This window comes from Equus asinus, chromosome 5, assembly GCF_041296235.1.
Source record: "Equus asinus isolate D_3611 breed Donkey chromosome 5, EquAss-T2T_v2, whole genome shotgun sequence".
Lineage (NCBI taxonomy): Eukaryota > Metazoa > Chordata > Mammalia > Perissodactyla > Equidae > Equus > Equus asinus.
Window position 1 is genome coordinate 48,534,318 of NC_091794.1, and position 26,918 is coordinate 48,561,235.

General features: G+C 42.3%; 1 protein-coding gene across 18 annotated transcripts in view; it reads left to right on the forward strand.

Annotated features, from left to right (window-relative positions):
* The window catches only part of TNIK (TRAF2 and NCK interacting kinase), a 381,117-nt gene that overhangs the window by 69,833 nt on the left and 284,366 nt on the right, over positions 1–26,918 (forward strand). For all 18 annotated transcript variants that reach the window (XM_014866817.3, XM_070509445.1, XM_014866823.3 and 15 more), the window contains exon 2: positions 13,696–13,761. In XM_014866817.3, coding sequence (XP_014722303.1) covers positions 13,696–13,761 — 66 coding nt within the window. The remainder of the gene's footprint in view (positions 1–13,695; positions 13,762–26,918) is intronic.

Here is a 26,918-nt window from a genome sequence, read left to right on the forward strand (position 1 = left end):
CAAAGGCACGCAAATGAGCAGTCAGAGGACTTGCACTCCTGCTGACCTCCATGGGCTGCTGGGACTACAAGCCCCAGCATGCCCTGGTTTAGTCCGTCTAGGGCGGGGTCCGCCATGTAAAAGTGAACTCTATTGCTGTAATACTGTTTTTTGTTTGCTCTCTTTTGTAAGAAAGGGTTCCCAGAATTCCTGTGTCACCAGCCAGCTATTAAGGGTTTTATTGCTTCCAGGACTGCCTTCAGCTCTTGCAGGTTGGAGACAGTGGGGAGAATGTGCATTTTGGCGTTGGACATTGATCTTACATAGTTTTTCTCTTAGCTTCAGTTTTCTCTTTTGTGAACAGTCTACCTTACAGGATCCATGCAGAGATTAAATAAAATAATTTTCGCAAAAATGCCCTGCACAGTGTCTGGGGCCTAGGAAGTACTCAGTAAAAAGTAGCTCTTCTCAAATATTGTTTCGGAAATCATAAAGCATTAGACTGTGAGATGATTACTATCCCCACCTTTTGGTTATGTCTGTTCTATCAGTCAGAATAGGCTAGGATATGCTGTGATCACAAACAACCTTAGAGACTTCATACAACTAAAGTTTATTTCGTGACCATGCCACACGTCCAGAGCCGGTCAGGAGAGGACTCTGTTCATCCGCTACCCAGGACACGGACTAGAGAAGGCCTCATGTCCACATGTGCTTCCATGGTCATCACAGTACCTCACAGGGTAAGCAGATAATCCGTCTGAAAGTGGCGCATCACTTCCCCTCACACTGCGTTGGCCAAACCAAATGAAGTGCAGCCACACCCAGCTTAAAGAGGGACGGGAAGTGCCATCCTGTAACAAAGAAGCAGGAAGAGAACTGGAATATTTGTTGAACAGCTGAGTGGATTCCACCTCTATTAAAGATCAAAAGGCTGATGGAGACGAGTACTTTAAAGAAACACTCTTAGTTAAACATAAATAAAAATATCTGACCGGTAAACTTCAAAGCAAATCATTTAGAATTCAGGTGCATCAAACCGAAAACCCCAAGTATTAGTGGGTTAAGAAGGATAGAGGTTTATTTCTCTTTTATGATACACAAGTCCAGGCATAAGCAGTCCAATGGTGGTACGGTAGTTCCATGGTCATCAGAGGCTTAGGATCATTTTATTGTTCTGTAACAATCTAGCATGAGGCTTCCATTTGTGTTTTTTTTTTTTTTTTAAAGATTGGCACCTGAGCTAACAAATTGTTGCCAATCTTCTTCTTTTTTCTCCTGCTTTTTCTCCCCAAATCCCCCCAATACATAGTTCTATATTCTAGTTGTGGGTCCTTCTACTTGTGGCATGTGGGATACCTCCTCAATGTGGGCTGATGAGCGGTACCATGTCCGCACCCACGATCTGAACTGGCAAAACCCTGGGCTGCTAGAGCAGAGCACACGAACGGCTGCAGAGTTCCAGCCATTACTTCTCATTTCCAGGCAGCTGGAAGGAGGAGGGTAGAGGACAAAAGAGTGCTTCTCTCAGCTAAGGCAGCTCCATTCGAGCAGCCCTTGTCAAGTCCCACACAGTAATTCTGCTTGTTTATCATTGGCCAGGACTTAGTCATGTATTTACTCCTAGCTTCAGTGAGGTAGGGCATGTGGTTTTTGACTTGGGTGCCTTGCCCCCCAGATGAAATTGAAATTTTTGTTACTAAGGAACAACAGGAGAATGGACGTTGGGTGGTGTTGAGCAGTCACTGGCAAGCTTTGGTTAAGTAGGAATGAGAAGGGAAAGATTGTTCTTTACACTATCGTTTTCCATCCTGTGCTCCCCAGAACACCAGTGTTTAGAGAGATACAAAGTTCCCTTAGGAAAGTGTTCAGTCGCCAGGCTCGTTTGGGAAATGTGGGAAGCTTTGCCCTCCCTCGGAGGTTAACAGGGACATGAAAGACCCTGGGAGGCCAGCAGTAAAGAAAGAGCTGAATTGCTAATCTTTTCATCCAGTGTTCCCAAATTTATTTGACAACAGAAATCCAACACGAAGCTTTGAGGGACGCAGAGAAATTCAGCTTTAGCTTCTTGAATCTGCCAAAAAAACTTTTTAGACCCTTGAACAGATGGTATAAAGGCCCCAATCCAGAAATCATCTGCCTTGTAAAACCAACCAACCAAGCAACTTGTGTATCCTTTGTGCTAGCCTAGACATAGGGACAAAAGCCTCGAAGAAAAAAATAGATCAGATGCCAGTGAAGGCCTGTTACAAACGGTCTGTATGTGAGTTTGTATTAAGCAGCCATCTGTACCATTAGTGGCAACACCAAGTGATGACTGGGGTGGGCTCGTGCTGCCATCTGCCAGATGACAGGCCCCTGCCCAGGTAGATGCTGATGGGCTCTTGGCTGCTCCCATGTGGCTCTTCGCCATCCCACCCTTCTCTGGAAGGGAGAGGGTGTTAGGGGATCCAGCCATCCAATATTAACCTCCTCTCCCTATAGAGAGGGCCTGTCGTCAGCTGCATGGTTGCTGGTAGGTGTAGGAGAAATGCTGAGAATGTGTTCAGGCAAATGTTAGTGTTGTTGGTCCGCTGTAAGCAGGTGGTGAGTGAATACCTTTGGGGAGGGGTTAAGGCTCTTCTTTCCAAAATAGAACCTTGGATGGTTTCCTAATCTTTCTTACTTATTTAGGTAATCAGTTCTTGTCTTTAAAGTCCATCTGCTCCAGTGGCTATCTTTTTTCTTCATCTAAGCATCTTTGAAAAGGCAAAATGCCAAAACCTTTGCAAGTCTGGTTCCCATCATTTTGACCTCGTGTTGCTGGAGATGCTGGGAAGTTACCCTGTCCTGACAGGCCCAGAGAGATCCCATGTTTGTATCTCTCTAAACTGTCTGATACGTTTCCCGAAACAGCTGTGTAATCTCTGCCACAACCTGATGATGGAAGGGAGGGGCCAGGGTTGGGGGGCCTGCATGTACAGACTGACCTTTAGAGCAACTTGCAATGTTTGACTTGGACAGACTGTGGGAGAGTTGAGGAAAGTTCTGGAAGGTGGAGATCCCTGTCCTTGTCCAATTGCTGCCTTGTGGCCTAGTATCCAGGAGAGTTTTCTCCATCTGCTTTATGGAGTTTGTGTGCCTTTCCCGGTGGTGGATGTGTTGGAAGTAGCCCCTGAAGGCAGCAGTGGGTTTTCTGTGTTCCACATGTGCACAGGCAGCTCTGTGGGCTCAGCTGGGGAGCTCCGGTCAGGAAGCAGGAGAGGGGCTGGCTGGTGAATCCCCGTGTTGACAAGGGGTTAAAGTACCTGTGTACCCAAATCAGAAAATATGTTCAAGTTCCTGCTATAAGTCCTTCCTGGGTTGTTCTCCTTTTGTGTTCTTAATTATATATGCCTATTTCCCAGTGTAAGTCAGTGGACAACAATCAGTTGTTGTAGAATTCTTCATTTTCGCCTGTAAGGAAATAATTCAGAATGGAGCTAAATATGAGTGTGAATATGCAAAGTCTGCAAACTGAAAAAATATATTTTGAAAAATTCCATTGATCTCCTATGCTCGTGTATACCTGTGAGATCCTGAATTGACTGTCGTGATGATCTCGAGTTGGGGATGTGTGATAAGTCCTGTTACATCGATTCTGAACGTGAATTAAATTCACTTCTCAACTCAAATACCTGGAATTTAGGATTGAATATTAGTGCCTCCCTTCCTCTCCACCTGCGCCTCCCACTGCCCCGGCTCCCTTCCCTTCCAGCCCCACGATTTGAAAGACAGTGAGTGAGTCCTCTGGTTTATCAAAGGGTTTTATTGGACAGAGGGAAAAATTACAAGTCAAGGTCTTAGGGTCTTGACCTAATTCTACCTCTAACCAGATGAGACCCTGACAGATCTCCTAAATACCCTTGTTGGGAAAAACTTGTGATTTTATGAGTATCTAGCACCTGCCTGGGTTTCACCTTGCTCTTCTGTAAAGTGGGGAGAGGGAGTTTGTTGATACGGTCTCAGAAGTCCCTGCTCCAGATGTCAGAGATCTTACTGCACTGTGCCTGTCACTAGTTGAACTGGTGATGTGGGGGACTTGATTCATCCAGCAAATATATTTTTTGAGTGTCTGTAATGTCCCAGTCGCTGATCTAAGTAACAGGGATACTGTGGCGAACGAAGCCGGTAGAAGGCATTCCTTCTTGGAGTTTGTGTCGAGGATGAAGGGTCTTTGGCACTTTTGAGCGCTTACAATATGGCAGACATTGCCTTAAATGTGTTATGTATATTAATTTTTTGGTCAAATAATCCTATGAAGTAGGTACTACTATTATCACTATTTGACAGTGGTGGAAACTGGGGCACAGGGAGATTAAATAGCATGCTCAAGGTCACGTAGCTAGTAAATGGTGAAGCTGGGATCAAAATCAGGCTTTTGGGCTGTAGTGTCTGTGGCTTTAACATTGCTGTGGTGTACTCACTCACTAGCTATATGTCTCTCACTGTCAATTGATTGGTTAAGTTAAAGTAATCAGTATTCATCCTAGCTGATAACAAAGTAGAAAAAGAAAAGAAATTGTAGCTTTGGATAGAAATCTGACATCCTGCTAGGTCTCCATCTCTGGGATGCTAGGCTCTGATGGGAAGGCCGGGGCACAGAGCACCCAAGGCACATTCGACTTCTGGTTTCCCAGCCACTTGGCTGGTTGCATCTGCCTGGTTTGAGGTCACCAGCCCTTCTCTGGCTCCATTCTTAAACCGCATGGCCTTCTTCATCCCCGTAATAGCAAGTTAATTTCAGCACTGGCCATTTGTTGAGAAGTGAGTAATGATGGATTTGGCTTCCAATAATCTGGATTTGAATCCTGGCTCTACTATTGACCAATGCTGTCACCTTGAACAACTTCTTTTTCTTTTCTGAGGAAGATTCACCCTGAGCTAACATCTGTGCTCTAACATCTTCCTCTTTTTTGTATGTGGACTGCCACCATAGTGTAGCCGCCGACAAGTGGTGTAGGTCTGTGCCCGGGAACTGAACCTGGGCTGCCAAAGTGGAGTGCACCAAACTTAACCACTAGGCTATGGGGCTGGCCCCTTGGACAACTTTTAATAACACCAGCAGCAATGGCAGTAATGGCAGGACTGCCCTTCCCAAAGGACGATGCGGGACACGTGGAGCTGGGGGGAGGTGCAGGATGCAGCCTTATGAGGAAGGCAGGTCAAGCGGGATTATCCCGTTTTACAGATGGGGAAACCAGAATATGAGAGGTCAAATAACGCTAGCAAGGAGTAGAATCCCCTCTTGAACCATAACCTTTTTGCACCAGTCCTCTGATAGGTCCACATAGTTTAATTTGTTCTATACAGATGATCAAGTGGGAAAATTCAGCAGTGTTTTATCTTTGTTGTTTTATGTATTTGTTAGTTGAATTACCTTTTCCAGTAGAGATGCATGGCTTGGCAGTATGTTAATAGAGTTAGGGCTGGGCTGTATTCTCTATCTCCCAAGTATATACTCTCAGAGCACCTTGTATTTTTCCTGCATGCTGCTTGTCATTGTAATTGAATTGTAATTTGTTGACTGTGTATATGTCGTCTGTGCTCATGTCTACACCTTCATCAGGCTGGAAGCGCCGGGAGGCAGGGGCCGGTGCACCTCCTGCTTCTACCTCGGACAGCAGGTGGGTGTGCAGGGTGCAGGTAGCACCCAGGGACTGAGAGGACCCCATTGCGGAAGGCATGACCTTCGGGTCCTAAGACCCTCACTGCGTTAGAAGGAGGGAAGGTCAGTTAAAGGAGCTTTGAGGGGCGCTGCCTGGCTGTTCGTGCAGCACCGGCTGGGATGGGGCCTGTTGCGTCCGCAGTGTTTCCTAGCGCTGTTCTGACTTCGGGAGAACGATGGTGTTGGAAAGCCTGACGGCTCAAGATAAATATGGAGAGTTCTCCTACTGTTCCTGTTTTCTTTGTTCTGTTTTGCTTTTGTAAGCATATGCTTGTCAGTTAGGGTTGAAACTGAACAAAACAGCTGCTAAATATGGTTCTAAGAGGAATAACATTTTGATCTTTTTCAGGCCCGCAGGTTTAGAGTGAGCACAGTCGTTTGTCAGATGTCAGTAGGGAATCTGGGGTAGGCACTCATGCTGCGAGCCGCAGCAGCCGTCTCTGTTCTCTTGGGGTCCATTTCACCTGCCAAAGAGCTGGTGACCTCAGGTGGAAGATCTGTCACAGAGTGGCTATGTCTTTAAGAGGAGTGTGGCAGAAGGGTGTCTAGAGTCTGTTTAAGCCATTGCTCAGGATCCCTCCCAAGCCCAGTCTTACTTTCGTTTTCAGAGAAGGGGGAGGGGTTGGGAAGCATATGCGTCAGCATTTGTGATGATAAGGAAGCAGTCATCCTGCTCGTGTATTGAGGTTTGCCTTTTTCAGTCTTTGGGATGTAGTCTAGAGATGTTATTTAGTGTTCTGATAAATCCAGTATCGTTCAGAGGACCTGGAAAAATTAGAGTACAGCTCAGTGACTGGGAATATTAACCCCTAGATCTTAAACCTCTCCACTCTGCTGCCAAGTCAGGCTCGAGCCTGCCAAGGCTGCCTGAATTTCATCAGCTGATAGAACAGAGAATTTATTCCAACATCCCAGGAGCCCAAAACGTTAATGTGTCTTCCCAAGTGTCTCACTAATTTCTAAAGAGACGTCTCTTTGTCCGTAAATATCTGACCCTGTTTGCTAAGCATGTGGTGATATTGGTTAAAAAACAATAGGCTTTCTTTTATTGGCTTTGTTAGTTGAAAATATATGAAATACAGACTGAATTTTTCTGTGGCATATTCCTTGTATATTAAATGAACTCTTTTTCAAAGAGAAAAAAAGGAAAGGAAGGCGGGTAATATTTATTGAGGTCCTGTTATGTATCAGACCCTGAGCTCATCCAGACCCTTTCACAGCCCTCACAGTAACCCCGTGAGGGAAGTAATACTGTCCCATTTTAAAGATGAAGGAACTGAGCTCATAGCAGTTATGAAACTTGTCCAAGGTTAGAGACCTAGCAAGTGGCAAATCAAGGGCTGGAGATTCTGATTCCAAGAAGCTGATGGAGCAGTGAGTGGCTAAGAGCTCAGGGTTTGGGGTCTGACCAGCTGAACACCCATCTTGGCTCTGCCATGGCTGGTGTGACCTTGACCAAGTGCTTAATTTCTCTGTGCCTCAGTGTCCTCATCTGTAAAACAGAGATAACAATAGCAAGCCACTTGGTACAGTTGTGATAATTAAATGAGCTATTTATAGAAAATGCTTAGAATAGTGCCTGGCACCTAAGTACTCACGAACTGTTAGCTATTAATGTGATTTTTATTATCGTGACTAACCAAATTTGCCTTTATCAGTATTTGCTGAAAAGTTACGTTTTCTTTCATGGAACAGCTTGCCTTTTGAAATGTAGTTATATTTCATTATGAAATAATGTAAACTATTCTACCTTAGAATTAAATTCCTTTTCAGCCTCCCGGCAAAGGTTAAGATCTGAATAAAGGCATGTGTAGCCAACAGGGATTCCTGACTTTGGTAAATGTCAATGATTTGCTCTTTTCTCCTTGGTGTGTGTAACCTTCTTCTATGCTGCCCATCCTGCTTTATGAGTAGCTAAGCAAACACAAGAGGGAAAATTAAGCTGATCCTTGTCTCTTAGCTTGCCTGTCTTTGTAACATGATCATTAGGTACAGCATCTTCTGTTGCACTGCACATGGCCACATCCTGGCAGCCTGTCTCCTCAGTGCACCTGAGGCACGGCTTACACCAACGGGTTTTATGGATTTTCCTTAGCGCTGGGAAAATCAGAGGAGCTTATGCATGTGACACTTTTGTGCAAGTGGGAGTGGAGTAAGGGGGATGGAGGGGGCAGTGGCTAGGACAGCTTGTCTAGGTTGAAAAAGAAATGACATAAGTTTGCTAGACCTTTGGGGGCACATGCTGATCCCATTTTTTGTGGCTTCCTCTACACATGTTGTAGAGAATTGGGACGGGGACATCAGCCTTATTGAGTAAATAATTATGTCTAGCAGTTATGTGTTGGACACTGTGCTAAATGCTGGGAAATACTAAGATAAATACGTTACAGTCCCGCTCTCAGGGCATTTGTAATCCCTCAAAGGGGAGAATGGAAGATGGGATAGCAGTATATGGAAGTGGTTATCACAGAGCCGTGCATGACATGCTGCGGGTACAGAGAGGTGGTGACACTAAGTTGAGAAAGGCTTCACAGGGGAGGTGGCAAACTGCACTTTCAAGGATGGACCTTCCTGGTAGAGAACGGTAGAAGGAAGAATCTTGGCATAGACATGAACCGAGGCACAGAGATATGAGCGAGGGTGGTGTCTTAGGGAAATGGCAGGTGGTTTGAGGTGGTGGGTTATGGCACAAAGTAGTGGAACACCAGGCTGGGAATGAAGGCCGGGCCTGAGAATGACAGGACCTTGCCTTTCATTTTGAACCACATTGTGTAGGATTTTGAGGTATGGAGTGTTGTATTAAGAAATACCTATTTTAGAAAGATCTGTGTGAAGGATAGATTGAAAGAAGGAAAGAATTGATTGAAAGTAAATAGTCTCGGCAAAAAATGGTGAGGCTTACTGTATGAATGGAGTGGAGCAGATGGCTATGGTGGACATTCGGAGATAAAATCGTTAGCACTTAGTGAACAAGAGGCTGGGACCTTGGGGTCAGCCTACTTTTAAGGTATGTACAGAAGAAGTAAAGTCTCTGTGAGATGCTGAGTGGTATGATGGAAGAGAAAGGAGGGGATATATTTCCACAAGAGTGGTGGTGCTCAGCAGTGTAAATGCCTCAAAGAAGACCACTAGGACAGGACTGAGGAGTGACCATTACAAATAAGAAATTGAGGTCAGTGGTGACCCTTGGGAGAAATCACTTTAGGGTCTTGCAAGAGCGGAGGCAACAGCTGAAAGCTTACCATGTTCAAGCCATATCACTATTCCATAAGAACATAGCTAACAATTGCATGCATTTGTCTAAGGGATATTCACAAACATCCAGCTCTCCAGGTCCTTGGGTTGGGGGTATGGGAGAGGAAAGCCGAGGGTCAGTGCTAAGTTGAAGTGTCCCTGAACAATACATCTGCCTTCTGCTTTCTAGGGTCTCAAAGAACCCCCTCCTTGCAAATACCATGACTCTAATTGTGCCATGTTGTCTTATTACTATCAGCACACTGTAGAAAGTAGATGCTTATAGACTTCTCTTCCAGTTCCGAGCTGCTACTCATTTGTAGCCATGATGCTTGTATTGGATGCTGTGGTGTGTCACTCAGATCCCCTCTCCACTACTGAAGCACTCGTTGTCCATCTGCTGGGAGTGTAGGCAGCTAGTGATGGTTCTAGCCTGGGAATTTGTCCTCAGCTGAAAAGTGTTGCTTCACCCTAGATCACAACCTCTGGCATGGGGACAGGGGATAGCCTGCATACAATGACTAGTCAGTGGAGGTGGGGTTTAAAGGCCTCCCTGCCTCAAGGTGGGATAATTCTGAAGAGTCCGCCCAGCCCCAGAGCTCCTGTGGCATCAGAGGCAGTTTTTCTTCCACTGTATTGCAGATGAACTCTCCATCTGCTCAGTCCCATATTTCTTCCTTCACTCTCCCTCCCACTCCTATGGATTCTCCCACCCCAATAAATTCCCCCTGTGTAAATCTCAGCGATTCTCAGAGTCCCTTTCCTGGGGAATTGCCCTGATTCGATGATTATTTCCAGTTTGGTTGCCTACCCAAGGCGGGTCACCAAATTCTGTAGTCCCTTTGCTCTTTGCTTCTGAGCCCCTTGGGTGTGTCCAGTGAAAAGAGCGTCTTTCTCAGCAGCTGGAAGGAAAGTCTCAGCATTGAGCACCCCCGCCCCCACTCCAATTGCTCCAATTGGCTGGGCCATATGCGAGTTAATGGACTTTTCAGGAACAGGAAAGAGTCTAGAAGTCAGCTGTCCAGCTCCGCCTGAGACCTACCCATTAAACCCTAGCCTGAGGAGGGGTCTGTGAGGTGAGGTGAGCCCTGGGTGTAGAAGCTGGTCTGAACTTTACACCCTGTTTCTGCTCCTGCCCTCCCCTCCCCCCATCTTCTGCCTCCCAGGCTCCTTAAGGCAGCTAGTAGTCACGGTCCTGCATCTCCTCTCTTTCGTTAATTTTTTCTTTTTAGTCAAGAAAAATGAGTGTTGAAAACACAATTGACATATTTCAAGCAAATGTAAAACCTCTCTCGAAATTTGTTGCAGAAACACCACTGAGCAAACAAACTACTGGGAGGCACGGCTTAGACACAAACAGCAGCTGCCACCGTTTGTGGGTGCTTTTTTCCCTCTTTTCCTCATTTCTTTCTAATTCCGTTTGTAATAAAACCTGCTGTCTAAGGGCCTCTCTAAGTTTAGCAAACCCGATTTTTCTTTCCCATCCTGAGGCCTCCCAGGTGGCCATGACAGTGTCTTTTAGCTGTGGCATCTCGGTCGACAGAGCTCTAGGCCCTTACTGTGTTCTGCCGTCTCCTGGTTCCATCTGGAACGTTGTCCACACCACCTTGACCGGGTGGGGCGTGGCTGGAACTTCTGGACTTCTAGATCTGTCGGGACATGAGTCTGGAGTGTGATTTCCTGCCCTTTTGGCCTTGTAACAATGAATGATGCTAATTTCAATCTGTCTCAGTGACTAAGTGCTTCAACTGTTTGTTTTTTGTTTTTGTTTTGTTTTTTATTTGTTTTCTCGGTGGACTCTTTGAAGGCTAATAGCAAAGGGCTTTTCTTGGGCCTATTTGCTAAAGACTGTAAGTTTAAAGAACTCTAACTTGTTACATCAAACTCATCTGTCTTCTTCCCATCAACAGTAGCCCTGAAGCAGCTGCTAGCAGTGAAATTCTGCTAGTGGTGTGGAATTCCTCAGCTTAAAAATGACTCCTATTAGCTATTAATAGATTGCTGACTGTGTGTGGGGCGGGGTGCTGGGCCCTCACTTACTCTGCTCCAGAGCTCTGCTGGGTAGATGTCATTCCCCTGTCATCTGCTCGGGGACTAAGTTGCTCTCCAGGGTCTCCTGGGGTCACACAGCCAGTCAAGACAAAGCTAGTGTTCAGCCCAGGTCTGTCTGAAGCCAAAGCTCAGGCCTTCCCCCTCCAGCCTCTCAGCCACCGTAATAATCTATGGCAGTGCTCACAGGAAAGTGTCGACTGGAGATGGCAAATGCTTTTTAGACCAGAGATTTCAGTCTTTTTAATTTGTCCCTCAAAGTCTTTTTTTTTTTTTAAAGTGAGTCAGTGCCTAACATTTAAAAATTAGGAGATCTCACGTTAAATAAAATGTTCAGTTTTTCTTTTTCTTTTTTTGAGCAAGATTAGCCCTGAGCTAATGTCTGCCGCCAATCCTCCTCTTTTTGCTGAGGAAGATTGGCCCTGAGCTAACACCTGTGCCCATCTTCTTCTACTTTTTTTTTTTTAAAGATTTTATTTTTTTTTCCTTTTTCTCCCCAAAGCCCCCCGGTACATAATTGTATATTCTTCGTTGTGGGTCCTTCTAGTTGTGGCAAGTGGGACGCTGCCTCAGCGTGGTTTGATGAGCAGTGCCATGTCCGCGCCCAGGATTTGAACCAACGAAACACTGGTCCGCCTGCAGCGGAGCGCGTGAACTTAACCACTCGGCCGCGGGGCCAGCCCCATCTTCTTCTACTTTTTATATGTGGGATGCCTGCCACAGCATGGCTTGCTAAGTGGTGCTAGGTCCACGCTCAGGATTCGAAGAGGTGAACCTCAAGCCACTGTAGTGGAGCTTACAAACTTAACCGCCATACCACCAGTCTGGCCTCTATTTTTTTTTAAAGTAATTTTATTGGGATTATAATGGTTTATAACATTGTGTAATTTCGGGTGTACATTATTATCACTTCCTGAATACACTTCATTGTGCTCACCCCCAGTAGTCTAATTTTTATCCATCACCATGTATATGTGTCCCTCTGTCCCTTTTGCTCATCCCCAACACCCTTCCCCTCTGGTAACCACTAATCTGTTCTCTTTATCCATGTATTTGTTATCTTCCACATATGACTGAAATCATGCAGTATTTATCTTTCTCTGTCTGGCTTATTTCACTAACATTATACCCTCAAGGTCCATCCATGTTGTTACAAATGGGACAATGTTGTCTTTTTTATGGCCGAGTAGTATTCCGTTGTGTGTGTGTGTGTGTGTATGTATATTTATCCATTCATCTGTAGAAGGGTGCTTGGGTTGCTTCCACATCTTGCCCATTGTGAATAATGCTGCAGTGAACATAGGGGTGCATAAATCTCTTTGGATCATTGATTTCAAGCTCTTTGGATAGATACCCAGTAGTGGGATAGTTGGATTGTATGGTAGTTCTATTTTTAATTTTTGAGAAATCTCCATACTGTTTTGCATAGGGGCTGTACTAGTTTGTGTTCACACCAGCAGTGCATGAGCATTCCCTTTTCTCCACATCCTCTCCAACATTTGTTGTTTTCTGTCTTGGTGGTTGTAGCCATTCTGACCAGGTTAAGGTGGTATCTCATTGTAGTTTTGATTTGTATTTCCCTAATAATTAGTGATGTTGAGCATCGTTTGATGTATCTGTTGGTCATCTATATGTCTTCCGTGGAAAAATGTCTGTTCATGTCCTCTGCCCATTTTTTTGATCTGGTTGTTTGTTTCAAAATGTTCAGTTTTTCTTTAAAAAAAATCTTTAGACCTGGCAATAGTATGCTTCTAGGTTGACATGACAACAACTGGTTCAGTCTGGTCACAGCCCTGCCCCCTCCCCTTAGAGGAGACAGGACTTCTTCAGTTTGCCCCAGGCCCCAGCTGGCCCACACTTGACTCATTTACTTTACTTACCTGGCCTCTGTGGACATCTAAGTTTGTGATTCTTGATTTAGGCCTTTAAAGAAACAATTTCTGTCCAGTTAGGAATCAATAGAGGTCAAATTCCATTTCTACCTTGAGTTGAATTTTATAGGCTTTGATTTTTCTTTTCAACTTTTTGGAATGGTAATTCGGTCATAATAGCAGTAATTATTGGGCATTTATTGGGCATTCTAACATTTAGCTGACTCTGAGGGTTAGCAGACACCGGTTTGTTGTTAAGAACTTGCGTAATACTCCAATTTGGTTTGTATTCTAACCTGCGGGTACCCTGTGGGTTCTGCGGGAACGAGAGAGGCAGCGTTGTACAGAGGGGAGATGAATCTAAAGAAAAGCAATCTGAGAGATGTAGTTCTGTCAGATTCTGTTTTCTCTGGGGAACTGTTGACTCCCTTGGGTGAGATGGGCCCCCCAGTATAGGAACACCCCTTTCTTAACTGCCAGGGTTCAACACAGTGAGCCGCTCAGAAATTTCAAAGAGAAAGATCTTAACAGTCAGAACCCTCTCAGGATGATGAATCATTCCTTTTATCTTGATGGACCTGTGTGTTTCCATTTGACAGTGGGAAATATATTAATTCTTTTTTATTGTTTCCATGGAAGTCGTGTCTCCTTTTGTCTGATTTAAACACATCTTATAGAAATGTGAAATAGAAGCAGAATGGATTTTGACTAATTTCATAGCTGCAGCTGAATTGCATTTTAATAGTATTTAATATTAACGTATGAGAACCCCCAAAGCTAAAGTTATTTATTTGCTTATTTTAAATATTTGCTTCTGATTGAGACAATGCCTAGAATATTGTTTTGAATTTTTATTGTTTGTTTATGTTCTTTCAGGACCCTGCAGGGATCTTTGAATTGGTGGAACTTGTTGGAAATGGAACATATGGACAAGTTTATAAGGTGAGTTCATTGGGTTTGAACATGGCGTATGTGTGGTCTCGGTTCATGAATGCTGAGTAGCAGAGCTGTTTATTCTTGCTCGTATATGCTTCATAATAGATTTAAAATGGAATAATATATTTGTTAATTAATTCTCCATCTTTTCAAACATATCTGTGGTCCCATTGGTTAAACTGGATTCTGGGATTTGGGCATCTCCCTTCATTGTATATTACAATGTTTATGTTGGACACGTGAATTCTGATGTTGCATATTTGAAGCTCTTTAAGAGCTTAGTTTCTGTTACTTTAATCACTGCCAGAACTGGTTTTCAAAGGAGCAAAGGATGCCATTTACTTCAGAAATTTAAGCTGTTAATGTATGGCAGCTGGAAAAGTAGATTTGTTATTGGCCTAGGGCAGGAGTTAAATGAGTTGAGTGATCGGTGTTGAGAGAACACTGGCTACCTCAGAAAGCAGAGGCCGAATGGCAGCAGTGACTTTACAAGACAGGAAATAATTAAAAGTTAAACTTGAGCTTAGATGGAACTGAGGAATAAGAAGTCCTTTTTGCCCTTTGACTAATTTTTGCTTACAAATTCACTCAAGAAATGCTTTTAAAAGATATTTTCCCCAGTAAATGATCTGAAAAAATGGTTGTTTGAAAATGTGGGTTGATTTCCCTTCTGATTATCAAAAGGAAATGGAAATGAACTGTTTTTGGACTAAAACTCAGGGTTTTAGTGAATGAGCTATTGAAATAAATGCCTTCAAAACAAACCAACTGTTTCCTCATGATTATTTCTAGGGAAATATCCATCATTTTCCTGAGTGGTAGTGATATGGGGTGGCATTTCCATTACAAATTATCTCTCTTGTTCTATTTTTAAAAATTCCATCTTTGAGCCCTAAACTTCTCCTAGTTGATTAAAATTGCTGTAGAAGTCATCCAAATTATAGTATTTCTAATTCTCCAGAATGTTGAAAGTATATATATGGTGTTCTTGAGAATCTGGTTTTTAAAGCACAATTGTAAATGGATACATATTTAAACTGTTATATACTGGGAGGTACCTTTGGTGTCCACGCTAGGGGAATATTTCTCCCTTGCAAGAAATGATTATTCCTAAAATGTCAACCCCCTGTTATTAGACAGAATGTAGTCTACCTGAGCTCTTCACTTGACATTGATCTTGTCTGACGCAAGAAGGAAATGTGTCTCAGCAAATGCTTTTAAATACTTTCAATGAAGATAATTAGGTTGGAAGATTGTGTTATTGCATTTTGAGAAATTGGATTGAACTTGTGAAATGCTGTGAACCTAATGAATTAAGCTCTGATTTAGGTAGAAAATTACTTCTGATTTGCTGTCAATATGGAGAAAGAACTCTGTAGCATTCTGTTGGCTTTATGGCGCCGTTTCTTAGACCTGCTCCATTGTACTATGCTTCCCACCTGTGGCGTACACATTTGGGAGACGCTTCATAACTGTGTCCATTAAGCCAAGAGGTGCACTGTGCACTCTTGCCAGAGAAGATAACAAAGTGATTCAATTAAGGACGAGGATGTTTGGAAAATCCAGAATTATCCCTAATTTCTTGTCACCTTAAAAAAAAGAGAAAGAAACAAATGGCAAGTGGTCTCAGATCTTTTTAGAGAGAAAAGATATTTACTCACTGTGTTGTTAACATTATTCTTCTAAAGGGTGCCATTTTCTTAGTGGTTGATACAAAACTTTGGCCTCTCTCAAGCTGAAGGGAGACTGCAAAGAATGGTCATGGCGAACGCTTTGAACTTTGGGACAAGAGGCTTGGTGTCTTTTATGAGCCCTATGTATTGTTTTGTGGCATTGTATGTTTCCTGTGCATTAGTCAAATGAGAATATAGTTAGAAATATTTTGGGGAGTTGTAATGCTTTATCTAAAGAATTGAAATTCCATACGCAGTTAAGGGTTTGGTTTCTAGACAAGCAGATGATATTAGGTGACATGCCTCATGAACAGGGACACCTGGGTTCCCTGAGCCACTAATCCAGTCTTGTTTTTACTGAGTTTTGAAAGATTAAAGTTTAATAAAATAGCAAAATCTTAACTCAAACATAACTTTATATACTTTATATATGTTACTATATATAACAATATATGCTTTAACAAATTTTATAGCCCTTGAAAGAGATTTCTATACAAAAAAATTCTATGATAAATACTTTCTTTACATTAAGTATTAAACCTTTGATTTAAATTTTTTGTAAATCTAGCTTTTGGTGTTCCTGAATTGCATAAAATGAGGCATACCTTTATGAACAACTATATGGACATAGCCTTTATTTTATGGAAAGATTCATAGTAACTTTCTTTTTATAAGTTGTCCTAAAAGAATCATAATATAATTTTATTTAGAAGTAGTTTTTAAGAAACATACTTAATAGAATAAACAAAAAGTATATGTAGACATTAAGAGAATATTTCCTGAAGTATGTCAGTATATAGCCACGTACATCTGGATGTGTAAATATAAATATTTTTTATAAAGGTCACTTAATAATGTTTAGCTTTTCAAATTTGCTTCCAGTCTTGCTCCCAAGCTTGGGAGCTCCCAAGTTTAGCTGTGTCTGTCCTTGGAAGCCTAGATTTGTTTATCTTTAGCATTTTGGTCCCAGGTGGTCAAGTGGTAATTCACTGTCTGTTTTTTACTTTATTTACTGGACAGAATACATAAATAATAAAGAGCACTTTTAATGAGGAAACCATCTTCCTGGGCCCATGGCTCCCATTAAAAACTAAACCAACAAAAGGCCACATACCTGTCTGCTAGAGGTTTTGGCTGTTTATTAGCATGCCACCTATTGGGAACCTAATGGAATCCAGACAATGTTTTTGTTAAAATAGAATAATTATTTTAATAAGTTGAAATAATTGTTTAACCCTTATGGCTTAAACACCACTAAATCTTAGCCACAGATTTCAAATGAATGGTAGTCTATCCTGTTTCTTGATTTGTCCTTTTGAAATATATATTGGTTATTACAGGGATGGAGACATACCCTATCCCAGCGTGACAATGTGAATTGGGAATATGGTAGATTCCTCAGTATCTCTCAGGTTTTTCTTGGAACCTCAGTAAGGTTGTAAAATGTGAAGTAAAGAGGCCATCTTGGTGTCGTAGACCTTGTGAGAGAGAGCACTGTGAGGGAGGGAAGTGTGTGTGTGTGTGTGTGTGTGTTTTCAAAGGGGTGCAAGGGTCCTCAAAGGTCATCTAGTCAGTCATTCCTCTGCCCCCTGTCTGTTCAGCCCATCCTTGATCACCTCCAGTCACGGATCTTACTATCTCCTAGTCAGTTCATTTTTCTACAACTCTCTTTAAATATTTGTCATCATGTTGAGCTGAGATTCTGCATTCCTAAAATGTTTACCATTTTAAGTCCATTCCATGCCCTTAGAGCTGTCTTAAAAAAGAAATTAAATCTTCTTCCACAAGAACATAGCCCTTCAGATATTTGAAGGAGACTTCTCCCCGCAAACACATACCCGTGTCTTCTGTTCTCCAGTTAATATAGCATAGCCTTAGTTGCTTAATTAATTCTTCATATGACGAAGACCTGAGGGCCTTCATTGCCTGGCTTCTGACTTGAAACTATTCTAATATATTACTAAAAATAATATTTTATATTTTAAAATAGTTTTCTATTTCATAAAACATTTTATGTCTGTTACCTGATTTCTGATTTAATTTCTGCAATAATTTTGTGAGAACCTTGTTCTCACCTCAGGGTCTTTATAGTAACAGTTCCTCTGTCTAGAACACATTCCCCCAACCTTCTCATGACTGGCTCCTTCTCCTTCAGGTCTCAGCTCACATGCAATCTCCTCAAGGAAACCGCTTTTCATCCTTGTGTCTAATATAGCTGGCCACCGCCTCCGCCTCCCTCTCCATAGACTTTCTCTTTCATGTCAACCTGTTGTATGGTCTTCATGGCATTGCCACTGTCTGAAATTGTCTTACTTCTTTGTTTATGTATGTTAAACAATTTAAATGAATAGCAAAGGAGAAATAAGGGTTGAGACCTCCTCTGTCTTGTCATCACTATGTCCGCAGTCTGGCACATAGAAGATGTTGACCGTTGTGGGCAGAATTGAGCTCTGTTTTCCTTGATGATTCTTTTTCATTTGTTCCCAGTTTTTTCAGCATTTCCCAGAAGTGCATATTTGTACGAAAGTAATCAACAAAACGCTCTACCTGTCTTTTATTAAAGGTGGGAGGCTGATGTGGAATGTATGCTAATTGAATTGTTGATAGTGTGTGGAAGCAAGACCCATGCTGGAAATTTAAAAAACAAGGCAAATTAGTTTCCTGGGGTTGAGACTCCTGGCAGAGGTTCTCAAACTTTAGGGGGAATAATGAATATTTGGGAAATTATTAAAAATGTAGATTTCCAGGCCCTACGTCTGAAATTTTGTTTCAGTAGGTCTGGGGTGGAGTCCAGGGATCTGCTCTTCACAGAAGTATATGGGTTCATTCTGCTGTCCAGGGCCCTGAGGCCACACCTCCAGAAACTCAGCAGACGTCATTGTAGATTACCCTGTTGTAGGGCCGCTTGAGTGAATGCTAATGCTAATGTTTTTTGTGGTCATTTGCTGTAGGATTTCTAGCTGACTCACACTTGCGTAAACTGAGAAAAGTGAAAAACATAAAGATCTTGACCTGAGATCTGATGTCAACCAGTGTGACGTCCTCATTCAGAGATTTGACTTTCCGTGTTTCTGTTTGAGGTGCTTGTGATTACAGTTTAAGGTTGTTCCTGAATAAGTCATCTTAAGACCTGAGAGTTGATGTGGTCAAAAATGACCGTTTTTTTTTTTTTTTTAAAGATTTTATTTTCCTTTGTCTCCCCAAAGCTCCCCGGTACTTAGTTCATATTCTAGTTGTGGGTCTTTCTAGTTGTGGCATGTGGGATGCCGCCTCAGCATGGTCTGATGAGTGGTGCCATGTCCGCGCCCAGGATCCAAACTGGAGAAACCCTGGGCTGCCAAAGTGGAGTGCGTGAACTTAACCACTTGGCCACGGGGCCAGCCCCAAAAATGACTTTCTATGTGAAGAATATGAACCTGTTGCATGAGATTTCCTCAGATCTGTGTATTGTGATCTCTTAATTAACCTTCTGTTAAAATAAGATAAAGCATTTTAATGGGAGGCTTATTAATAGTCTTGATATGAAGGTGATTCTATGACATAGTCAGCATGCAATGTAGCTTTTCGTAGTCTGTTCTAATGAAGCATGAATTGTACCATTCATGTCTTGTTTGGTAAGGAGTGAATATGGGAGAATGTTGTGTTTCTTAGATAATGGTGGCATTTGTTTCTTTAATCGAGAATTTCCAATATAAAGAATACATTCTTTCACATTTGTTGAGTGCCAATGAAAAAAGCCCTGTGCATTGTGTGGGAAGAATGCAGAGTCTACTGAGGTGGTTCCGACTCTACAGAAGTGTGCAATCAGATTATCTAATTAAGATTCTGAGTGCTTGCTATGTGCTAAAGGTTATCATATATGTATTGTCTGGTTATTCCTCATGATTTTCAGGGGCGGAAATTAAAGCACATTTATTAAACCACATTATCACTCCAAGGCAGGGTTTCTTAACTGAAGCACTATTGACATTTTGGGTCAGATAACTCTGTGTTGGGAGGAGCTCTTCTGTGCATTGTAGGGTGTTCAGCAGCATCCCTGGCCTCTACCCACGAGATGCCAGTAGCACTCCCCAAATCATGAAAATCAAAAATGTCTCCAGACATTGCCAAATGTCTCCTGGGGGGCAAAATTGTTCCTAGTTGAGAAGCACTTCTCTAAGGATAAGACAAAATAGTAAAACTCTTAAAATTGAGACACAAACAGAGACAGTGGGAGTGTACAATCTGGTGCTATTAATGCTGTCCAGGCAGAGTGGGGACCTGAATGGACTGTAGGAGGGGGATTTGGAAAAACCCCAGAGGCCTTGGATTTTCACATCTTGGAGGGTAATTTAGCATTTTGATGAGTGGAAAGGAGTGCAGCAAAAGGACTCAGGGCAGGACTGAGCTGGATTCCCAGTCTAGTTCTGTCTCGTTCTAGTTGTGTGAAGATAGCCAACTCTCTCCGAGTCTGAATTCCTTCATCAATTATTAATAGTACAGCATAGGGTTGTTATGAAAACTCAAGAGTAATGTATGTGGAAGCCCTGAGCCCAGTGCCTGACACACAGTGGACACTCAGTAACCTTTTCTTCTTCCAAAACATGTGTGCCAATGGGAGCCTAGCTTACCAGTTCTTTCCATGGTCTTGTTTTTGTAGAAGATTTTGTGGTATGAAAGAAACATTCATGGAAGGTGAAGTCAGAAACACACTTATCTTTGTGCTTTGCCATCTACCTTTGATTTCTTACTGTTTATGAATGCTCAGAATTGCATTATTTACATTAAATCCAATTCTCAATACTTATTTGGCATTTGGTGATCTAATTGCCATTTAGATAACTATAGTTGTCTTTCATGTTAAAAGAAAGCCAATTTCTCAATAATTTATAAAGAGAAGGTAGATTATTAGAAGAAGTAACAAGAACTGGTTGTAGCACGCTGGAATTTGAGTGGGATGAGAGTGGCTAAAATAATTATAGGGGCCGGCCCGGTGACGTAGTGGTTAAGTTCACGCACTCCACTTTGGCAGCCCGGGGTTCGCCAGTTCAGATTCTAGGTGTGGACCTACGTGCTGCTTATCAATCCATGCTGTGGTGGCATCCCACATATAAAATAGAGGAAGATGAGCATGGATGTTCGCTCAGGGCCAATCTTCCTCAGCAAAAAGAGGAGGATTGGGAGCAGACGTTAGCTCAGGGCTAATCTTCCTCAAAAAAGACCTCAATTATGTATTTTTCAAATTTGGGTGGAGAATCAACAGTATTTCCTCTTAAGGTAGTACAGGATATGAGTTGAGAGGCTTTATTGTGAGGTTTGTAAGGAATGGAGGGTAGTGAGGGCCTCACTTAGGAGTTGAGGACCTGTCTTAATGATTGCGGTTCTGCCTCTGACTTGCTGTTGCTTTGAGCTTGGTGTGTAAGCACTTAGAGCTTCAGTTTTTCTGATCTGTAAAATGAGAATAAAAATGTCTTTCCTGTTATACCCCACCAGTTTGCTGTGGGGTTGAAACGAATAAGAACTATGAAAATATTTTTAAAAATTTGAACTGTATGTACACTTAAGGTTTGACTATCACTCTTGTCATTTATTACAAGGTAGGCGGCAGAGTCCCGTATACCAGGGTCCAGGGAAGTTTATTCCTGTGTAGTTCTTTCTCTTCCTCATCCTTATGCTCATTATGCTGTGTGTTACCAAGTAAATGCTATTCCCCTCTGGGTAGTGTGACTCCAGCTACAGATTCATTCTTATGCCCCTTCTGTTTCCTGTTTTGCAATCTTCAGGCAAACAAGGGTGACTGGAGTGAGTGGAGGTCTCTCTGGCTTTGCCTTTGCCTCATTGACATTTGTTAGCTAGTTAGTCACATTTCCCAAAGTGTGTTCAGTGGAACCCCAAGATTAGCTCTGTGAAAAAAGAGTAAAGTGACTAAAGACATTTCATAGCACTACTAACCATCCCTTCCTCTTGAACATAAGCATTTGTATTACTTTGTTTTACCCAGTATTTCCCCAGTTTATTTGACTGTGGACTCTCCCCTTTCCTCCCGCTCCCCCATTCATGCCTCTTGGAACTCTTCCACAGAACACGGACGGTCAGGATGGCTCATGTCCCTGTATGATGGCTGAGTGCCCATCTCTGCATTGCTGCAACCTCCGTGTTGTCCTATCCCTTTGAATCAGAGGGCATTTTATGTAAAACATGGCTGCAGGGCTGTCTTTCCTGTCTCCTTATAAACCAGGCTCTTGGGCCAGGCCTGATATATTGATTGCCTTTAAGAAGATTTTTTTTTTTTTTTGCTGTTTATAGTAATAGATTTTATCTATTAAAATCAATTAATGATATGAGTTGAGGATACTAGTTGGTTTCATTCCATTAAAAAATTTTTTTGTACCTGCCAAAATACCCAAGCGCTATTTTTGTAGGAGTGCAGAAACTGTGATTAACATCAAATAGACATTGACAAAATGTCTCTAAGATGCTATAGCACATGCAAAGCTTTGTTCTTAGTCATAGGTTCATTTGACTGTAGCTAAGACTTCAGGATTATCTAGTTCTTATTATTTAGTCTCAGAGTATCCTTTAATTGCAGTTGACCAGAATTATAGGTAACAATTTTACTCCTGCTCCTTAATAAACAGAAGAATCATTTACCCTTGAAATATGTTGGCTTGATGAGCTTTTCATCCTCAGAGATCCCTGTGATGTTTGCAGCTAATTTGGCTCGAGACCATGCCGCCTCATGCTATGATCTGTCAGGTGTAATGAATTAGATGGTCGTCCTGTGAGCACAGAGGAAGACCTTTGTGAGTGCCTGTGTGCCGTATGCCATATGGAAGGGTCGCTTTCTCAGCTAGGTGGTGGAACCTCCAGAGTTGCTACCAAAACTTGCTGCAGGGTACTTGTAGGAATTCTTGTTGCTACCAGTGGTTCTCAGCCCTCACTGTTTATAGATATCATCTGGATAGCTTTGAAAGGCTATAGCTATCTGGACCTTTGTCTGGAAAGTTTCTAGAACTTCCCAGATGCTTCTAATGCACAGCCAGAATTGAGAGCACTGAGCTAAGGCATTGCGTCCCAGGTAGTATAAGAGTGTCTTTTCCTTTGGCAGGAGCCTCCCCCACTCTTGGCTCTATCCTGGGATTTGGTTTACCTTGATTATTCATTTGTTCAGCATCAGCCTTCATAATAAGCATCTATTATCTGCTTGGCACTTGTGGGCCCACCTTTCATTTGCAGAGTTTAGATTGCCTTCGTTTGAAATCCTTTCATTCCCGCTCATATCAGTGATTTGCCAAATAGCTGGATGCACAGCACCCTGGTGACTTGTAGTTTTTAGATCACATAACACCCTTAATGACTTGGTGATTATAAGGCAGTCTCATGTAATTGAACAATCAATAGTTACTGTGTAACTACCATTATTTTAGGGTTATTGGTAACCTGTAAAATTAAACTCCACCAGGATTACCGGCACAGAATTTAGGGCCATGAACAGTTTTAACTATTTTGTACATGAGAGACATCTGAGACTCTTTAAAAAGAATAACCAATAACTGGGGCCCTGAGATTGAATTTCTTATCTCTGTAGTCTAACCTTAAATGGAATTTTATTAAATCCACTTGGATATTTTGCAGGTGCAAAAATAAATATGTATTGTTTCACAAGCAAATACATACTCTCCGCTAAGTAGGAGCCTTGCTTGGTGGGGAGGGTGTGGATTGAAGGAATGAAGCATTGCCAGGGCCTCCCCATAGGGGTGGGTATAGCTGTTCTGCCTAGTGTTGTGGCCTTGGGCATTGCTTCTGATCTTGGTCCTGTTGCTTACTTTCCAAGGCAATGCACAGAACTGCTGTGTCTGTTTTGTTCCCATCTACAACAAAAGAAGGGATAGTTGCTGGCTTACTGAGAACTCTTAATAAATACAAAACAGCTACCATCATCATCATGATGATAATACCAATATCATCTTTCTAGACTGCAGGGAAGCGTTATGGACTAAATCATGGGAAGAACTTGGTTCTCCTTTAGGGAGAGAAAACTTTTGTTTTAGAAAACTTGCCCATAATTATGTAATATGGCCCAGTGGGACGTAGAGTCTTTGGCAGGCCACTAACATGTTCCAGCTGATGCTTTTCTTTAAAGTATTTCTTGAGAAATTCAGTTTTGGTCTGTGCATCACATTCAGGGAGGCAGTGTTAGGCTCCTAGTTGAATTTACTAGAAATCTCATTACTTTTTAGTTTTGCCTCTCTTTTTTTCTCTCTCTCTCATTGTGGTAAAATGTACATCCATGAATACGGTTCGGTGGCTTTAAGCACATTCACATTGTTGTGCAACTGTCCCCACCATCCATCTCCAGAACTTTTTCATGATCCCAAATTGATCGTCTGTCCCCGTTAAACAATAACTCCCCATTTCCCGTCCTTACCCCGTCTTCCCCCAGCTCCTGGTCTTTCTTTTAAAAAATATTCCCAGTAGACTTAATTGTAGAAGTGATGGTTTCCTGGATAGTTTCTTACAACCCTGGCTCGCCAACAAGCCTGGAATGGTCCTGCACATCTGTCTGCCCATGTCTTGGCATTCCTCAGGATGACTCACTGACAACCCGCTTTATGCTCTAGGTGACTGCGCACCCAGCACCTGCAAGGCTGCATCTGTTCTGGGAAGCTGAAGTCCTTGATTTTTCCACCATTTATATCTAAATAAAATGATCCTTCTCAGGTAGAGGTCAGAGTAGAGATGGAAGTCAGTAACAAATGCGCAAGCATTTTGCTTGAATCCTAAAAGAGTGTTGTTAATATTTTCTCTATTAAAATGTTCTGGACTGTGGCTATTTTTATTACAGTTTTATAAATGAGATCCTCCTTTACCTTGAAATGTATCAACTATTTTCTTTTTTAGCAGGAAATGTTTTTTCATCGGAAACTCCAGTATTTGATACAACAGCAGAGTGTTTTAGAGGTTAGCTGGGGTCGCCCTCGTGCAGCTGTCCCTTCGCCAATGCTCACTCCCCTGACACTCCCCTCCCTGCATCCATCCACAGAGCAGCCCCACACTCAGGTTCTGAGTCCTCCAGTCCCACGTCTCGTGACGTGACTCTGCCTCCTCCTCCAGCCTCATCTTCGGCCCATCCTTACTCACCATGTGCTTCAGTGGTACCTCATTGCTCAGCATTCATACACACAGCATGCAGTTTGTGTTTATTCATGCTAGCAACCCTACATCCTTAACTCTTTGCTCAGGCAGCACCCCCGTCTCCGCACTCCAGCCCACAAGCTGATCTCTTCTCATTGCGCTGACCTCATTGTTTTGTAATCTTCTGTCTGGCTGTTTCCACTCTAAACTTTGAGCTCCTCGAGGTCTGGGACATTATCTTACTGTTTCTCTAGTGCCAATACAGAGTAGATGGTTAAAAATATCAACTCACAAAAAAAGAGGAGTACACCACTCCTACATTTTACTAGTTTGGAACACCCTATGTCAGTGGAATATGTGTTTTGCTTAATCGTAACTGTTTAAGCATGTTAATCAAGGAGACTGATACTAAATGTAATATTTAATAGCCAACAGCAGCTATACTGATAAGTTAAATAAAAAGTGTCCACCAATATAACGAAAAAATAGGATAAAAATTTTTTCTCTTCTTTCTAAAACTGGTTTCATGGATATGATTCTAACACTGTCCTTGTGGCTAATCACCACAGGCCGCAGCTCACTTGAACTTGTGAAGACTTTGCTGCATACTTTTCATAACAGAGATGAGTTTTCTTAGGTTGTTTTCTTTCTTTCACCGTGTCTTTGGGACTGTAGAGTTAAACATCGATATTGGTGATTATAACAGTTTTCATAGAACTTTCATATTCATCATTTCATTTGACCTTCACAATAACCCCACCAGTGAGACAGAGGAGGTATGAGTGCTCCTGTTTTCAATATAAAGAACCTGAAGTCTGAGAGTTTATAAACGCCTTTCCTGAGGTCACCAAGTAGGTGATAGAGCCTGACTCGTGGTCAAGTAGCCTACATTCTCTTAGCTCCACTCAGAAATTTCCTAAGAATCTCCTTAAATGTTTGGCAGGGATTGCTTTTGCCCTGCTCTTGCATTGTAGGTTTAGAATGCATTTTAACTAGATCCCCCGACAAGTCTGAATTTATGATACAAAGCTGTGATGCCCTAACTTGTTTCAATATATAGTTCTGCTCTTTGTATCTGAAACAGTGAAGGGTGATTGATGGCTGGGTAATTAACCACTGATTTCTTAGTAAGTGAAGATGCTATATTTATATATAACAAACAAAATTGCTGTTTCCCCAGAAAGATAAGAAGTGAATTCTTTTCCATCTACAAAAACGAACTGAGGGGGTCTGGCCCGGTGCCCGAGTGGTTAAGTTCATGCCCTCCACTTCAGCGGCCTGGGGTTTGCCAGTTGGGATCTTGAGCATGGACCTACTCATTGCTTATCAGGCCATGCTGTGGCAGCATCCCACATAGAAGAACTAGAGTGACTTACAGCTAGGATATACAACCATGTACTGGGGCTTTGGGGAGAAAAAAAAAAAGGAACTGGAAGCCTTGGGCTAGTTAGGTTTTACAGTAAGAAATGCTGCAGTTGCTTCTTTTCTCATTTGTTTTTGGTGGGACAGGGGAGGAAATAGCATATTTCTAGACTTCTTCAAAAATCCGCTCCAATAGCCAGGTGCATACTTTTTTTTTCAGAAAGACTCGGCAATCAGACGGGAGCTTGATAAATGTTTGTCGAATTGAATTGATTTATTCTCTCAGCTGCAGTTGTGTACTTTTGTGAGCAAATGGATGAATCTGACGGCTCTGGAGATCATGCAAATATTTGCCAGGTGCATAATCTGTACTTTTCTCTGTTCCAAGCAGAGGGAAGGCCAGTTACTTGTAACCTGGTGTGGCATTGTGGCAAATTGCTTACTTCTTGCTTTTGTCTTTCCTCCTCTAGTGGGGCCTAAGTTTGTGTGTTTGGGGTGGAGGGTGGGGAGGCACAATGAAACAGGGATGAAAGCAAAGAATTTCTGGGTAATATAGTTGAGAGTGACTCAGCTACAGTATCAGGATACAAACTATTTATTGGCTAATTTATCATGAATGCAAGTTGGGAATACCTGTGCAAAGACTCACCATTTCTACTTCCATTAAGGACCACACTATTCACTTTTTTTCCTACAGATTTTAGGTATGTAGCACCCATGACCCAAGAACACTCGCCATCCCTCTAAAGGCTGTTATCAGATGCCTCAATGGCAAGTTGTACCCGAACTTGTCACTTAATGTGTCAAAACAGTCTCAGTTAGTGAAAACGCAGGCCAGTGTGTCCTTTTCTTTGGAGTGAGGCAGAGTTGATTGTATATTCTTTTAAAAGGAGTTTCAAATGAAGCAGATTCTGGTTTGCCCCAGCTAATCCTTCCAGTGGTTTCAGCAGGAGTAGTGTTTTGTTACCTAAATGTTTAGTACATTTTGTTCTACCATTTTGTACCCACTTAGGC